The sequence below is a fragment of the Nanorana parkeri genome, unplaced genomic scaffold (assembly GCF_000935625.1).
Source record: "Nanorana parkeri isolate BGI_ZX_2015 unplaced genomic scaffold, ASM93562v1 scaffold147, whole genome shotgun sequence".
In the NCBI taxonomy this organism is placed as follows: domain Eukaryota; kingdom Metazoa; phylum Chordata; class Amphibia; order Anura; family Dicroglossidae; genus Nanorana; species Nanorana parkeri.
In genome coordinates this window covers 47420-66199 of record NW_017306415.1, presented here as the reverse complement: position 1 = coordinate 66199, position 18780 = coordinate 47420, and the positions used below count along the sequence as shown (strand labels likewise).

At 39.9% G+C, this 18780-nt stretch overlaps 1 protein-coding gene across 2 annotated transcripts in view; it reads left to right on the top strand.

Moving 5' to 3' along the window:
• SULF1 (sulfatase 1) overlaps positions 1-18780 on the top strand; it is a 96920-nt gene that overhangs the window by 36181 nt on the left and 41959 nt on the right. For both annotated transcript variants that reach the window (XM_018554230.1, XM_018554231.1), the window contains exons 4-5: positions 361-512; positions 12649-12818. In XM_018554230.1, coding sequence (XP_018409732.1) covers positions 361-512; positions 12649-12818 — 322 coding nt within the window. The remainder of the gene's footprint in view (positions 1-360; positions 513-12648; positions 12819-18780) is intronic.

Sequence of the window (18780 nt, the reverse complement as noted above, 5' to 3'; positions counted from 1 at the left end):
AAAATCTGCAACAGAGACACAGACAAAAAAAATTATAGTTTTTTTTTTAGTAGGGGAAAGCTAGAACCTCTGCCAGCTTGGCATTGCTTTGCCCTTCTTGCAGATTTTCCCACACTGTCTCTCTAGTGAAACTTTTGTCAACATGACATGAAGTGAGGGGAATTCTCTCTAGTGGAGCTTTGGATAGCAGTAAAAACTGGACAGAGACAGATCAAAAACTAAAAAGGAAGGCCACATTCCAGGCTTATATGAAATATAACTAATGTATGTCATAATTTGTATAGCTCTACATTTATTTAGTATTTGTTTGCCTTAGATTGGCTTTTCATCTTGCTCATAAACTTTTCTTCTTCTCTGTAGCATTTTTTGGAAAGTACCTCAATGAATACAATGGGAGTTATATCCCCCCTGGATGGAGAGAATGGCTAGGACTGGTTAAGAACTCGCGTTTCTATAATTATACTATGTGCAGGAATGGGTTCAAGGAAAAGCATGGATTTGAATATGAAAAGGTAAAAACAGTTTCCAATGTCTTTAAGGGCAGCCTTGGATTCATATAGTAATATAATGTAGGGGGCAGTGATGTGTAATAGTCTAGAGAGTAGGGGAGACTTTAACCTCCGCAGAGAGACCACTGCTTCGGCACAGAGTGCAAGGGTCTTTCTCTACAACATGCTGGCAAGTGAAAGGCTTTTTTGGCTTCTTTCTAAAGATATCACAATGTAAGACTTTACACACTTTTTGTTTTAATGCATTTGGAATGTTTTTAGCTGATTTAAACTTCTTGTATTATTTTCATCAAATGCAAAGCATCCTGTGAACGGACAGGGGGAGATCCTGTCTTTCACCCACCCCTCCTTTGCCCTCGTCCATTCACAGAATGCCTTTTAGCAAAAGAAAACTGGGCAGAGCTAACAACACTAAGCCCACAAAAAGCTATGTGTTTTTATCCCATAACAGGATATAGGTACTGAGTGGATTTCTGGCAGATCATCTAGTATTTTTCGGTACTTTTTTGTCCTGCCATACACTTTAGGAATTGACACTTACGAATAAGTAAGTCAATAATGATTGTATCTCTGTTTGAAGGTGTTAATATGATACTTAAAGGACACAGCTTTTACTGCACCTATCAAAGACATTCTGCACTTATAGCATATGAACAACTGCTAATGGTCACATTGTTAAGTAGATCTATCATTAAAATTCACACTTCACATAATACAACAGTGTAGAAGTTAGCTTAGCCAAATTACATTATTATTTCTAGCCCCCTTTTGCTTTAAACTGCTACTCCAGAACTCCCTTGATTTACCCCAAACCTAGACATGGACACTACCAGGACCATTGTGGGTATTTTCAGATCTTCAGATCAGAGTCTGCTTTGAGTCAGACATCTTCTACCTAGTAGACCTGCAGCGTGAGAATAGCATCAACTCCCAGAGGCACTGTATTTGCCAATTACTCAAAGATTGAATATTAAATGTAAAATTGTTGCCCACAGGGTTGCACAATGTCCCAGCTTCAATCTGTCAAATGCTGGAGTGTAATTGCAGTGAATGCAATGTCATTTATGTTACTGATCAGTCTAGTCAGAGCTCATCAATACCAACCTAATAGCCGATGAGTTCTTCTAAGTGATATGGTTAGTTTAACAGAAGTGTTGGAGCACACCGAAGGACGACAAATGAATGCCATTAGGTGATGCCATTTGTTGTTGCATGTACCTCTTATGTGATAGGAGGAGCATTTAGGGTTTCATATTTTTTTAAGATTTACAGTTTGTATATTATCAGCACATTCCATAGCAACCAGCCCAGGTAGTACAGGTACACAGGGATATTAGATGGTTGTTAGCTGATACCTGATATGCTGAGTAGAATCACATAATTGTCAATGTGTCTATGATATGTTCAACTTTACCAGACATCCCCAGATAGTTCCACTTACAGAAAACGCTATCACTCAAATAATAATTCCAAACTGGCCAAAATACTTTTTCCCTAATTGAGCTGTGGCTTTCACGTTTCCTGGGAACCTGAAGTGTCCTAAAGCAATATAATACATGCTTGTAGGTCAGAAGGTGAATAGATATTTTTACTGTTGGATTATTTACCTGACAAATATCTCAAATCTGACTACGTTAACATTAACCAGCCTACTGCAGGAACACATTAGATAAATATTTAACCTCTACAGAGAATCTGTTTAAAATATTTAGCACAGATGATTCTAAATCACCCTGGAAATTGTAATTGTTGAAGTCTGGAAAGTCTATGACTTACTAACAGTAATGCTGATTCATAAGCTACTTTTGGTATTGCTATATTTGACCTGACTTGATGTCCTTGAATATTTCCCTGCTCGTCCATATATTTCACCAGTACTGCTTAATCTACGTCAGAGATGTCTGTTTGGAATGTGATATTTTTAGCGTGTTTGTTATCACAAAATTGGTTAATTTTGCATGTGAAAGTTCAGCTTATGGTGACATCTGGAGAGAAAGAAAAAAAAAGATTTTGTCCTGTGAAACTTCAGTCAGACAAGAAAGGAAGGGGCAACATGTGGTGTTGCTGGGATCTGTAATGTTACGATAAATGATGTTACCATGTATTTCCATCTATAAAACTCATAAACAGGACCTCTGGCCATGCTGTTTTCATTATGCTTTGGAAAAAGATGTGCTGTCAAGTCTCAGGGCAGTACAATTGGAATGGATATGTGAGAAATAACAAGGTTCTGGGAAGATTTCTGAAACTAAGACTTCAAACCTAACAAAAAGCTCGGAAAGTGTGCCAAGGTGACTTGCCTACAGCCGTGAGATTTCACAGTGCAGCTAACTGCTGCAAACCATGAGCCTTTTCAGCGTGTCTGCTGCATGCTGGGTTTTCTTCAGACAGTGACACAGATGTTCCAGTTATGGCATTTGACCCATGTAATAGGATTGCACATAAGATTACAAGCTTAATGGTGCTCATCCCCTTAGGTCCTGGAAGATATACGGCGTCAAATAATTCAGCGTAACCAGTCTTCAGTGTTTATTCCTTAAGCTGTTGCGGGTTTGTGACTTCTGTGGGTTTTACAGAATCTGTTTTAAAGTGACACTAAACTCATGAGTCAGTTCTTAAAAATACATTCAAGTACCTTTAAGATACATTTTTGTTTATAGTTATTTGTGTATAACTCGGCTGTAGATCCTCAAGTCATCTCTGAATTGGTGCTGACACTGTCCTTCCTTCCTTCCTTCTTTTGGTCCCTATGTGTGTTGTAAAGAAGCCACCACTCCAAGCTCACTTTGTATTGAAATTATAGTCCATCACGGGAGCGAGTTTGGAGTGGTGGTTACTTCACAACACACACGGGGACCATGGGGAACAAAAGTAGCCACCCTCCAGAAGGAAGGACAGTGTTGGCACCAATTCAGGGATGATTTGAGGATCTACAGCCGAGTGATGCACAAATAAGATACATTTTTGTTAATAGTTAAAGGAAAACTATGATGTGAGTGATTTTTATTCACTCTCATAGCTAGAGCCAATGTGTGACAATGAAACTGTCACACGTCGGCTCTATTGATCGGGAAGTGAGCGAACACATACTGTCGCTCGCTCACTTTCCGATCATCTCCCTGCAGAGAGCAGTGATTGTCAGCCACCGCTCCCCACAGGGATTCCCCCCCTCCCCTCTCCGATTTTCCAGCACTGTCTGGAGGAACAGATGGGGGATGGGGCGGGCACAGCTGGCTCTGCCTCTAGATAGGCAGAGCCAGCTGTCAATCAGCCAGCTGGGCGGATCTCAACAGTATTGAGGCGGTCTCAGTATATCGCTCGCAATAGCTCGCTATATACTGAGCTTTGGGTCATGGGAGGACGTTAGTATATTTCCTCCCATGACCCTAAAGAGAACTATGGGATAAAAAGGTTACCTCTTTTAAGGTACTTAAATGCATTTTAAGATTTAACTCCTGAGTTAAGTATCACTTTTAATATGAACCTATTTCAATTATTATTTTTCCTGATTTTTACAAATTATGTAGCCATATTATGTCCTCTTCTATACCACGTTTATTGTGGATGATCCTTTTGCAGAAATGTTTTTAAAGGATCTGTCTCTAACTAAATTCTTCCTGAATATTAAAAACAACTTCCACATTATGCAGAAAAAGATGTTCCATGATTCTCACGCCTTGTATTTGCATCCCATGTAGTGTTTACATTTCTCCGGCACGTTGCAAGTGATGTTTTTTCTGCCTCCACTCTGAGAGAGTAGTATGATAGTATCTCTCACAAAGAAACAATAATTCAGTATTTATTATTTGTATTTCCTGACCTTGACAGCTTAGAGCCCATGCCAAGGATCAGAAGAATGACATGAAGGCAGTAACATTTGCGTTTCTTATTAATATCAATATCATTAGATTTACCAAACACTTTTAATGCTATATATTTTACAAAAGTCATAGAAGCAAATATGAGAAGCTCATTGTCAGAGTTTACATACACCTTCATTAGAGGCATTACATTTCAAAAAAATCTGCAATAGAAATAATTAAAACCATCCTATGATCCAAAAACAATACCATAGAGACTTTTGGAGACCATAAAGGACTTGTGAACTGGAACAGCATGGTAATAGGGAACAGTCCCAATGCACAAACCTAAATGTTTGACTTCCTATTTCTTTTTATTTGTGCCTTGTTTTGACACCTCTGCACAAGTGTTAGTAACATTAACAGCAGATACCAGGACTTCTTAGATGAGTCACTGCCTTTGTAGCTTACATGATATGTAGTCATCATCTCCTTCCTTGGGCCATTGGTTGGTGGAAAGAAATAGCCCATTGGAATCACTGCATATTAAAGAAGACAACATCATTTTTCCCCTGGCTGTCTCTGATTTATAATATTGTACAGCAAATATAAATGGGTAAAACCTGTAGAAAAGGTTAAGGGCTTATGAATAGCCATCTTTATTCACCTGTGGCTGAAGACTGTAGATTCCCGCTTTCCCCTCCTGGTACAAAAAAGAAATCCATTTGTTGTATCAAGCATGTACAGGGCCTTGTTCTGCTTTTACACCTGTTTGCAAGCGTTTGCTATAAAACATGTGCTTGCTTTAACTAGCCCTTTGTTGACTTTGTTGAGTGCTTATACCATGCAGAGTGCAGCAATAATTGCTATACTAAGCTATTTATAAAACAATCTAAAAATACCAATTGTTGGAAGTTTTACAGATAATATAATAGATACTAAATATATATATGTAGGGATGCACAGATACTTTTCGAGTACCAGTGCAGATACTTGGCATTTTCATGAGAACTACCAGAGTTGCAGCGGTTGCAGCTGGGACCTGGCTCTGGCTCCCCACCACTGTCCTGAAATCATTAGTCGGTATTGTTTTAGAAAAACTGTCAAATGACAATAAACAAAAATGTATCAGTACTCGTACTTGTAAGTACTCGGCAAGTACCAGTAGTCGTACTCGCAAAACTGTTATCTGTGCATCAAACTTTTGTGCCTCCCCCGGTGTTATATGGGGGTGTACAGGTACAATGAGAGCATGCTGGGACTTGTCGTAATTGAACTAAAAGTCCTAGCATACCCTCTTTGTCCCTGTATACCCCCTCAAAATATTCCCCCGGGAACTACAAGTTCCAGCATGCCCTCATTGTCCATGTACGCCCCCCAAATATCACTCAGGGAACTGAGATATGGGGGACTGTACAGGGCCAATGAGGGCATGCTGGGACTTGTACTTCCCTGTATGATATGAGGCTGTAAAATCACTTAGCCGTTTGGTCCCAGTCCTCATATAAACTCTTCAGTTGACCTGCTGAACCCAGATGAACTAAATGGTGCTTTTGTAATAGAACACAGAATAGTTGAAACTTTTAAAGTTCAGCTATTCTGTGTTCTGAAATGGCAGATAGCCTCCTCAGCCGTCTGACACTCTCCGCCTGGCTGGTGTCAGTTTACACGGCCGGAGGAAGCACGGGGGAGACTGAGAAAAAAAAAACATGAATTACTCACCTTATCACAGAGCCGGGGTCTCTCTCTGCAATGTGAAGCTGCTGCATGCTGGGTCCTCACGCCTGAGGCCCCCAGGGCAGCCCCATGATTGCCTGTCAAGGCAGCCCCATGTAAATCTTTCATTCGCCGGGTTCACTTGTCACTGACATAATTCTAGTACCTTTGTAGAAGGGGCACATTTTAGAATAAGCTTTGCATTTTTGTTGAGTGAGTAAAGCACTTTAGTTCCCAGGCGGCAGAGCAAATTACAGATAGAATAACCTTAAAGTAGTATTAAACTCTAAAACTTTTTTCAGCAATGAATCAGATAAAACAAAGATATATTGCCCAGCAATGCATTGCTTTACATTTTTGCCAAAACACTTACAATCATCATGTTTCTGAACAGTTGCTTCCAAGTCTCTCAGCTCAGCTCCCCTGAACTTCCTGTCCAGTACAAGATTACAAATGACAGTGAAGACTCCAGCAACTGTCCATCTACTAGCTTGGAGGAGGGAGGAGAGGGGGTCAGGGAGAGGGGAGTAGCTTGATTTGCTGTGTCTGTGTGTTTGTGGAGACTAGCACATACAAGGGTGACTGCATAGCACTCTGCTAGAGAAAGGAGTCACGCTAAAACAGGAAGTCAGGACCAGTGCTCAGGGGACTGGCTGATTCTACAGAAAACTAAAACTTTAAACAGCAAGGAGCAGCATTCATTGTAGGTGATTTCATCAGCATTTGAAATAGCTTAAAATCCTTTTGACTTTAATATCACTTTAATACACACCCGGTTCTCGATTATGGACAGGCTGGCATCGTAACCTTGCGTAGCAGAGTTACTTGTCTCAGCCCTGCCCACTGCACCATTTCCACATGCAAACTGCAGCATGAGAGGATAGTTTCACTGCAAAGACTCATGTGACAATAGGTTTCAGTCTTACCTAGAACCACATACAAGAATGTTGTTTCAAGGGATTATTTACATTTTAGATTCTGTTTCTTTTGACAAGGGGAGGTGACATCACAGCCCTGCCCCTCGTCCAATTACAGAACGCCTAGTATGCATTGATAAAAATAGTAGGTGTTTGCTAAATGGCCACTGTGCCAAGCAGGTGACCCCCTGTGTTTTCACAGCAGAGGGGAAGTCGCTCAGCACAGTGGCTGTATAGGACAATTGCTGTAAAGCACTGTAGTAGTGCTGGCTACTATAGTGTTTTACAGGACCCCCATGGCTCTTCCAGGTATAAAATATGTATGAGCCAAGCTTGACAAATATAAGTATATATAAATATTTATACCTAGAGTTCAGCTTTAAATTTTGTTGCCTGGATTTTATTTTTATATTTCCACAGTGCTCATAAAATAAATTATTCTTATCCTAGCTCCCCTCTTTTGTCTGAATAGAAACAGTGGCAGTCCTATGTGTTAGAAATAAAGCTGTGGTTGCACCTCATTTATTACTTTTATTGGAGCAGTGGAGCACAGCTTCTCTTCCCCCAGACTCTGCTCTTGCATCTGTTCTGAGCTCCGTGGGTCATGTGACCGCCACTTGTCCCTACACAGCTTGCTAGTGATGTTGGCGAGAGACTGCATGCTGGTCCTGGTGGCAGGTGGTTTAATTTAAAAATTCATCTTCATCCCCAGCCCCCCTCCCCTTTTGTTTCATTTCCTCAGTTTCCTTGAGACGCACAATTTCCGCAACCATTTTGCCTATAGGTTAAGCCCACTTGTTTGCAAGTCAGATTTCTTTTTAATGTCAGCAGCTGCACGATCGTAGTTATTACGGCCTCCCGAATTACCTAACTTTGAACACTACTGACGATTCCCAATGGTCATGCTGAGGTAAATAGTACAATTATTTTTCCATCCGTTTATAAGCAATTAACTCTGAAATAAACAATAAATATGACTGCTTTATAATATTTCTTCAATTCAGTGGTTACTTTTAAAGGACCCTGTCAGGCTAGGAGTTTGGGATTGTCATTTCTGACTTGGTTTTTAAAATTGCATGCTCAAAGAATGTTATCCTAATCCTGACCTCACTGCCTAACTGACCTAGAACAAGTATGTGCATGTCAGGTGTGGCGATACTTGAGAGTCATATGTTTGTTGGGGGTCAGTGACTCACTAGATAGAAAAGCATGGACTAGGATGACAGGCCTGGAGTTTCCATCTTCAACAGATCATCAGTATAGACAACTTCTATATTTCTGTCCTGACGAACCCTTTATAAACATGTGCAGGGGACTTATATGCAAATATTTAGCAGACTTCTAAAATTGCACAAAGGGGTCGAAATGCTAAGGAAGCAGAAAAGTAAATGTGTACTTTGAAAAGTATAGATTCACTTTCAGAATTGAATGATCGTAAAAAGGGTAACCCTGCATTCATTTTTAATACCCAATCATGTTCAAGGGAAAATACAAAATTAGGATTTGTGTTTGCACATGATGGGTTGATTCATGTGAACACAGCTTTATCTTATTTACTAAACATAGTGAATTCACTTTGCAAAGCAAATGCCCTCTGCTCTTTTAGTAAATTATCCCCAGAATGTCTGTGAAATTTGTAAGGATGTTGCTTCATAAACACGTCTCAAAATATGTTGTATAGCTATTATTTTATCAGGTCCAGATGTCCCAGTGTGATGTAATGAAAGTGTTTCACAAATCACACACAAACATTGCTTTTTCAGCAGCACATGCCGGACGTCTTGCACACAAATGGAAACAATTTCACAAGCATTGCTAGCCATGCACCATGATCACTGTTATAAATGGTTCATAGATGTGTCAATCTGAATGTTGTACTCACCATCTTTATTTTTGACTATGACCATAGAAAACATCTTAAAACAACTAAAAGGACAAAGTAGCAGGGCTTGTCATTAATGTGCCTTAAATGCATTTTGCATGAATTTTACCTGCGTAACCATTTCATTATTTAAATAGCATTTCTTCAAAACTCACTGCACTAAGATGTGAAAGTGAGAATGTTTCCATTCTGGGCAATTTTATATATCATTGTTAAAAGAGAAATAAAGCCAAACTTTGTTGGCTTTAGTTCTCTTTTTGGTCACATTTGGGAGTACATTTACATGTACTTTACTAATGTCCCCCTATGACCCAAACTCAGCAAATAGCAGGCCGACAATTATGTCGGACTCCACCCCACTGCCTGATTAACAGCTGGCTCTGCTTCTCTAGAACCAGCTGTGCTCATCCTCTCCCCTGTCTTTTCCTCCATTGAGTGCTGGAGGAATAGAGAGAGTGGAGAGGGAATCCCTGCAGGGAGCGGTGACTGACAGTCACTGCTCTCTGCAAGGAGAAGATGTGAGCTAAGCGACCAGTAGTTTGTGGTTGCTCAGTTCTCGAGCTTTAGAGCCGGGGTGTGACAGCTGCAGTGTTTCACGCCGGCTCAAACTATTGAGAAGTATAGATTTTCCTCTCCTAATAGTTCTCCTCTAAAAAACATGTTAAAATCCAGTAATTGTACTAGGACAGGGAGAACTTATCTTAGTGATCCGAATTATACCATCATACAGTACTTGACCTAAGTGGACTTAGGTAGAAATCAGTCATTGGTAACTCTCAATACCTCTAACTTTCACAGGTAACAGTGAGGTCAGAATTTTGCATGTGGTGCACTGTTCCTGGCAGCCTTATCCATATTCCATTGGCAGACTTTTTAAAGCTCAACTTAGGGCTGCTTTTAAAAGTATCCATGCAATGGGGTCCTCCCAGCACTGCATGGGTTAAATGTGCATTTGCCTAGGGGGGTAAAGTTATAGGTCCAAGTACTTAGTGTTTCTTCACTTCCTCTCGGTTGGCGCTCTCCTTTGCTATCCAACACCCTGGGTTGTGAGTGGGCCCTTGCTGCTCTCCTGTACAATGCAGGACTGCTGGCCCTGCATTGTACGTGATGACATCAGAGAGCTGCGACTAGCTGAAAAGCAAAGTGAAGTAGTTTCGGGTACTGATTGCAGAAAGAAAAGGATGCATGGGGAACAAAGAACGCAGGGAAAAAGAGACTACGGGTGCAGGTCTTGGAACCTGGAGGAGCAGGGTAAGTAAAAGTCCTTTACAGAGCACCCTAGACAAAACGAGCAAGTACCCTTTGCAGAGCAGGGGGTTGCCCCAATGCAAGTGTAAATGCTTTTTTTTTTCTTTTTTTTTTAAGATAGGCAGCTTTAAATCTGCATGAGTCTGAGTAATTGTTTTGCTTTATTTGTATCTTACTTTGTTAGTTTTTATTTAATCAGTGGAAATGGGTTGGTTATCTCTGTGTAATTAATAATCCTTCCTGCACATTAAACTGAATTATATCATGACACTCAGCATTCTAATATTTATAATCGGCTGAGGTTGTCATTACTCCATTTTTATTTCTGGCCAACATTATGTTCCAGCTTTTTTTAGATCCTGAGTACCTTGAAAAAAAAGGCGCTTGGAAAGTAAAAGCAAATAAAAGAAAAGCCATGTCACCCATTAATCAAGAAGGATACAATGCAATGATAGCCTTTTAAACCTTCTTTATACTATCCAGGATATCAAAGCTTTGACTTGGCACATTATGTAGCTTTTGTTCAAAAGGTATCTGGAACGCATCAGGGTGGCATACATCCTTCCTCCACTACTTATATGTTTTTCTCATTTGCTTAAATGGTGTATGCTCCACTTTCATTAAATTATTTGAAGTGAAATGAAAAAGGCCAAAATATTCCAACATATGACATATTGGATTGATGTGACCTTTCACTAAATTGCACAGGCAAAATATGAAAACACTTCCAGTTGACTGCTAAGCCTCAACATTATTGCCAGAAATATGCTATAATTTTTGGATCTCCTTTTTTCACTGTTGGCACCTGTTTCCACAATTGTCTATTATTGCATTTGGATTCTGCTAGCCTTGCCACTGACATTAATTCATGCAGCAGATCACTGGGAGAGAAAACAAAGGCTTGAAATAAACCTGCGAGGACAGAAATATGGGGGTTACCATCCATGATGTTTTCATGATCCTGGTTTTACTACCTAGTGAGTCACCTGGTAGAAACAGGTAGGGAATCCAGGACCAGGTTGAAAACAAGTCTGCAATAGCAGTCCCCATATAATAGACTCATAGGTTAGCTGTAAGAAAAACAGTGGATAAAAGTGAGCCAGTATTATCTGATCTTCCCAGGGTTACTGTAGACCATTTGTTCACTTCAGACATTATGTTCATACTTGCTGTCAGACAAAGTCACAAGTTGTATATTTAAGATGTCACAACATGGTTAGATGTATACTTTTTGCTACCCTAGGCCAGCCATCTTGTTGTACCCCTTCTCACCCCAGTTGATTGGCTAGAAAAAAATGATGTCAGCCATACGAGGCATGCCTAGGTGGGGGGAGACTAAAAAAGACTTTTCCCACTTTTTGTACCAAGACAACCAGAACCACTGACTAGAAGAGTAGGAAAAATTGTTTCCCTACTCTTCTAGCAGTTCATTTCCAGTCGGACTCAGAGAACAAGACCTGTGAGTACTCAATGCATTATTTCACCAATAAAAGTTGTGCAAGGACAGAAACAATGAAAATCCAGTTGGCTTGTACTGGATTTTTTAATATTAAATATAAAGATATTTCAATATTGGTTATGAGCAGTTGTGTTAGGTCCTCAGTTCACACGTATCTAAACTTGCACTTGGCCTGACAGTTGGTATGGACAGATACTATCCCACTTTTGAGATAGAAGGTCTTAGGGCTTTTCACATATGAGCAGTAAGCGCAGACTTGCAGTTATCAAAGTGTAGTGGTGAAGTCCTAGGGGGTTTGGGATTATGCTATCAAAACACGCCACATATACTTGCATAGATTTGAACTGAAACATTTAAGTTAATGGTCCAATTCTCATTTAAGTTAATGGTCCAATATGTGGTTTAATACTCAGCTTAACTGCTTGGATTTGCACAAACTTTTAAGATGACTGCAGACAGAAGCAGAGGTTCAAGTCTGTTTAACCACTTGTCTGAGTAGTCCTTTATTTATTTTTGTTAATTTAGCTTTGGATAAAGTACAGAAGGACTGCACATAAAGGTAAACCTTTCTTTTGTTCTGGATGGAAAAGTTGAGTTAGCCCTGCTGTCAAATTTTTATTGTTGTCTGTTTCATTGGGAGGTTCACCTTTCGGTTCATACTGGTAACCTTTTGTCCTTGAGACAGAAAGTGATTGGAAAGCCCAAATTTTACAGTTCTCACCAAAACAAGAGGTTAGGGTAAATCTTCCAGTGGGGTAGCCCCACTATACTCCCTTCACTATGGGAGATTTATGCTAACTTCCTATTGCATTCTTGGAACAGAAATTAAAGGGAAATCTCTCCAACAGGATACAGACAGCAAAAAATTATCCGACAGGAGGTTTAATTTACAAAGCTTTAACACAAGCTGTGATTTAGCCCAAAATAACTGTTACTTTTTAAAACTATAAGTATCCTTAACCTGGTTTGTTAGCTAGGTGAATTCAGCCATTAATTATTCTCTAATAATTATTCAGAACTGTAAACAAAGATTTTGGCTATACATACACTTTAACTTAGATCTTTATCTCTATAGGTAATATTTTAAATGTTGTTACATTTTATTTTTATATTTTAGGACTATTTTACAGATCTTATTACCAATGACAGCATTAATTACTTCAGACAGTCAAAGAAGATGTACCCCCATCGGCCAATAATGATGGTTATCAGTCACGCGGCACCGCATGGTCCTGAGGATTCTGCCCCACAGTTTTCAGAACTCTTCCCTAATGCTTCCCAGCATATGTAAGTTGATCACTTGGAACTCCAGTGCAGAGAATGTTGGAAATGACTTTCCTGGAATTTTTTGTTTGTGTGGAAATGTTGATCAAAATGAGTTATTACAGATGGTGCTGAAGGCTTAAAGTGCAACTAAAGGCTTGCTGTCTCCTTTTTATATAAACTATGTAACCTCTCATTTATTGGTCATTTGAATTTTAACCTTTTGCCGTCCGCCCGTTAAGAAAAAATGGACGGACGGCAGACTCGCATCCGCGGGTTGCCGTCGTGACCCAAATCTTGCTTACCTCTTTAAATGTAGAAAATTTTAATCTCAGTTCTGATTCCTACTACTTGCAGTCTCAGCCTGAAAGTTGTTAATGGGCAGGAATACCAGCGTCTCCCCATAGTTTCTGAAAGCTTTATTGACTAAACCACATATCCCCACATTATTTGCGGCATTTGCATATACTGTAGTAGTGTATGTCAGCGGAATATTACCAAGAGACTTTGGACTTGGAGCCGCAAAGCTGGGCCAGTGGTGGGTGGTAATCTGTTTTAGAAGCTCCAGCCATGGCATAGGGATGAAAACAGGCTTTGGATGCTGGTATTAGAGTTCTATTATGCATTTTTATAAGGGTATTTGAAGGCAAATAAAGATAGCTACATATATTTACTATAGATTCTGGATCCCATGTTTGTTTTTTGGGTTTATCCCATAGTTCTGCTTCTATCTCCAGTTTTTATCAATTTGGTATACTAGGCAGTGCAATATGGGAATACTAGTGTTTATTTGTTACTTTACAGTTTAAAGTGTAGTTAAAGTCAAAACTTTTTTTTCTTTTCATTTTCACTGGAGTAGGGTTTTTTTTTCCATCTGTGTCTGATTAGGGAGATTTCCTTTACTTTCTGTTTTGTAGACACAACCAAAGTGAGAGAAAAACTTTCTTAGACAGTTGACAGCAGAACAAGTGTCATCATTGGAAGATTTCTCTATTCCTATTCTGAAAACAAATTTAATTGTTGAATTTCCTCCCACTTTCAACCCCAGTAATAGTGGTCACTAGGATAAACAGCTAGAGTAAATCTTCATAACACGGCATTAAAATACAATAAAATTCCTCGCTACTCTATCCCCAAAAAAAAGAAAAGAAACATTTTCACTTAAGATATGTTAATGGGTAAGAAGTGAAGCTTTCATCAGATTTGTTAAAACCATATTATGATCAGTTTCTGTCTTATACACAATGTTCAAATTATTTTCACATTCGGAAATGTCGTCTTATTACTAGTTCATGGTGAGCTCAAATGATAATTCATATACTGACCTTTCTTAAAAATAAATTGATTTGAACCTATTAAATTAATGGCCCATTTTAAGAAAACCTATGCCTTAAGAAATTTTCCAAACAAATGAAGTGTATATTATTGTGTGAAGCTTATTTAAAATGTCCATGTTTTCACCTTAACTAAATGAGCAGTATAAATGGCACCTAGAGGTGCCTCCATGTTTGCTTGTATACCCTCTGCAACTCCCTTACCAATCTCGACCAACTATTTATTTTTACAGAAAGCCTTACAGTAGTATTATACGCTCAAACTTTTTTCAATGATGAATCCAGATCAAGCATAAATATTGCAAGCAAAATATTTGTTTACATTTTTGCCCGAGCACTTACAGTCACCATGTTTCTGAATAGCTGGCTTCAACTCTCTCAGCTCCTCTTCCCTGAACATCCTGTTGAGTACAAGATCACAATGGAGAGCACAGTCTCCTGCAGCTGTCCATCTATTAGCTTGGAGAAAGGAGGAGTGGGTAGCTCGGTGCAGCGGAGTGACTTGCCTTGGCCTGCTGGTCCTGTGTGTTTGTGCAGTAGGGTAGCTCCTTCAGACCTTGCAAGGGAAAGGATCCCCCTAAAATAGGATAGCAGGACTAGAAGCAGTATCGATTGTAAGTGATCTGATCAGCATTTGAAATTACTCAAAAACATTTTTACTTTAATATCACTTTTAAAAATCCACAAGGTTTAGAGCAGCCTTTTTTAACCAGGGTGCTGGGAATCTTGATTTGAAGGGGGCACTGCGATGCGAAACGGAAACCTACTTCTTTGTGTTTTTGTGTGGGGTCCCCCTTAAAATCTCTGACATTTTGGACTGGGGTGCCTTGAGATTTTGCAAACTTTTAAAGATTGACAAACACTGGTTTAGAGAATCTGTTACCTATTTCTTGACAAGTAGTTAGATCCTGTGGCATTGTGAGGCAATACCACGGTGTTAGGTGGAATCAAAGTCACCCAGGGTTCTCAGCCAGAGGGGCTGAGTGGCTCCAGGAAGACATTACTGGTACCAGGAGAGAACTGCCTTTTCAGTTCTTTCTGGGTTTTCTGGATCATAGTTGGGATCCTGGAGCCAGGAGATTTCTTAGAGCTCTGGGTGGGAAGAAATCTCCATTCCTGGGTCCATGCTTTGGTGGTGACCAGCACCTGATTGTGCACCTGTGTACATCCCTCATGAAGTGTGTGCTGGGATGTGTTCAGGGCCCCACCTGTGAGTCAGGAGAGCTCCACCCCGGAGTCAGTGTGGAGGCCAGGGCAGCAGGGAGCTGCGGGTTTGTGAACCATATTGAGAGGATTGGCATGTTATTGCTGTTGTCTGGAGGAACCAGACAGTGGCCCTAAAGATTGAGGCCGGAGCAGCAGTGCTGCGAGAGAGACTTGTTAAAAGACTGGGACACCTTGAGTGTACGTGACAACTCGAGGATTGGTGAGCCCCTATCTGTTATGCTACAGCAAGCTATTTATGTTGGATTTCGTGTTATCTATCGTTTTGAAAGCAAATAAACTGCATTGTACTTGCACCTCCGGTCTTCAGTGGAGTGTCCTTGTTACAATCCGTATAATAAAACTGCTTTCAGGCACACTAATTTTTCAGGTGAATGCCGGCAGTTGGCAGTGGTTAGCAGCTAGAAGCAAAATGATTCAGCTAATTGTTGAAATAGCCTCCAGAGCAAGGCTAGCTATACATAATTAGATTGTTGTTGAGTGAGAGAACTTTCTTACATTATAGGATACACTGTTTGACCAACTTTTTTCCTCCCTTTTTCTTTGATTTTAAGAGCTGCACGGTGCCAACAGGACCACTAGAAACCATTACTTTCCTGCCCAGTTCACATCTTAACAACCAGTAATAATGGAGCTGCAATCTGCCAGGCAAAAATCAGCCCAAATTCTGTATGGCTAGCTTAAATGTGCTCACATCATGTGACTTTACATGTATGGAGACAGGAAGATGCTAAGAAAGTTCAAACTTGCGCTACTACATGATGTAGAAAGGGGAAGAGCCCGTCAGGTTGCAGGTTCATTATTACTAATTGTAATAAAGGAGTAAATTGGGCAGACATGTAGTAGTTTACTTGGTGTTGTATGGCCTACAAAAAATGTAGTGTAATAGATTTTTTGTTGCAAATAACGAGTAACCCATGTATGACTAGCATTGCAATTATGTGCATTAAATTGATATCACTTTAAATTTCACTAGCATTCTCTCTTCAAAGAAATATGAATCCACTTTTATTTACTTTTGATGAAGGATGTACACTTCTGATTGTACTGTTTAGCTTCTTTTAGTAAATCAGTGCCTTTAGGCTCACTCAGTTACAAAAAGCTCATTAAGTCATTAGTAACATTTCTAAACAAAGTGTGTTGAATCATTCTCAAATCAGTTTTTTTTACACTCATTGAAAATCATTTAACTGAATGAGTCAGTCACTCTTATTTGTTTTTTACTTTTTAATTATATAATCCACCCTTTTATGTGAGACGGAAAAAATGCTCTCAGTCCTGTTTCTGTGTTTTATTTTGGTTTTATAAAATAAAAACATTTCAAATGTCATTGGCTCAAAATAACAGGAAAGAAAAAAGCGGAGAGCCTTTCCAAGAACATTTGTCCAAGTGATAATGTACTTGGGATACTCTTGCAGGGTGTAACCTGAACTGCCTTCCAAGAGATGTTCCCTCTAGATTGGTAAAACGCAGACAAGCCTAAATTCTCGTTTGTTCTGCAGGTTCCTCTTAAGTTTTTATTTCATTTGACTTTTATAATAATTCCATCCAAAATATTAGGAATATTTCATTTAAAGCAATTACTGAGGATTTAGCATTAAGAAATCATAATTACTTATTACATTACTCATGTATGCATACCTCCCAACTGTCACTCTTTAGGAACCAATCCCTCTTTCCTCCTTAGTAATCCCTCTTTTTGGTCTGATGTATAGACCTTTAGGGCGCATTCAGATGATATGTACATAATTACCGCAAGATCCTGCTGGCAGAAGTTGGCAGCAAGATTCTGCATTTAAGTTTTCAGTATGTAGTATGAATGTAATGTTTCCATGCATACAAGCAAGAATGGTTAATGCAGCCTATTGACAACAATGTTTAGTCAGCAGCACTGCCGATGATTCAGGGGCGGACTGGGCCGGGGGGCAGGGTGGCAATTGCCCCCCGGGCCTCTCCGATGCCGTCGCGTACGGCCCCCGTGACCCCCACTGTCGCCGGCATCCGATGCGGCATCTGTGATCGGCGGCCGCTGGGTCCTCGGCTTCTCGGGCTGCCCTCTACACTGCCTGATTAGAGGGCCGCTATGATTACACACTATTAATGTTTAAAGGGTAATTCCACTTTCCCAGGTGAATTTGGGAAAATTGAATTATCCCCTCCAATCTAAGCAAGAAGCAGTTCTCATTGGTCAGCGTGGTCAGGTGAGTGCTTGCCATTTGCAAGCAAAATTTAAAATTCAGAGCACAGGGCTGCACTGCTCTGTATGGAGTACAGGTAGTACACTGGCGGAGGGGAAGGGGCAGTTGCCCAAAGGTAAGTAAAGCAAGGGAAGGGGGGAGAGCGTGCCAGGGTAGAGGGGGGTAGTTATATTTTCCCAGATTGACCAGGGAAAGTGGAAATACCCTTTAGGTGTTAGTGCATGTGCAGAATGAGTTCAGCCTTCAGCCAGTGGCACATGAGCAGAATGACCATATGAATGACTGAAGGATGAGGTCATTCTGCGCATGTGCCGCCTACGCAGAAATTAGATATTCACAGGGCTAACATGTAAACATCAATAGTGTGTAATTAGCGGCTCCTCACTACACGTTATTGACATTGACATGTCAGCTTGCAGCAGCCAACAGCCTGCATCAGTGCTGTACCCATGTAGGCGGTACCGCATAAATAATACTGAAATTTACAGCTCCATGCCCAGTTATGCTATGCTAAGCTATGCTAAGCTATTTAAGCTGCTGAACACAGAGCAACATTATGGCCTCGGACACTGCTATGTGAATGAGCCCATAGACTACTTGACTGCTGCATACAGATGTGTACAAAACTATATGATGTACGCATCTTTACGTTTTTAATGCCTGTGTGATTAAATCCTCATTTTAAAAAAATGCATGATTTAGGTACCAAAACTGTTATACTGCACTAAACCTTTCATCCAACTAAATTATTGCATTTATATTTTGAAAAGCCAGTGTAAAGAAAAATTAGTAGTAAAAAAACATTTGTGGGTGCAACCAATCATTTTTGCATATAAATGTTTCACAATCTGCATAACTGGGCAGTGGTGTTTCCCTTTGCCTACGTACCATGCCCTAAAAAGTAGGGTAAGGTTTAGACTTGTGTCTAAACACTTTAAAAAAAGGTATGTAAATGGTTATTTTTGGTATTTGGTTTGTGTTAACCTGCAATCTAATGCTACAAGTCATTTTGGCTTGTTCATGGACAACTACTTTAAATCCCATGACAGATCCCCCTCGCAGCAATTTAGAGTGATGAAGGATTTATTGTTGCTATGCGATACTGCTCTTTGTCCTACGGTATTTAAAACGTTTGCTAAATCTCTTTTTAAGTTAAGTGGAGCATACATTCTGCTCTCAAAGCCTTCCAAGTGAAATTATCATCTTTACAAGAATTTGTTTTTTTTATGT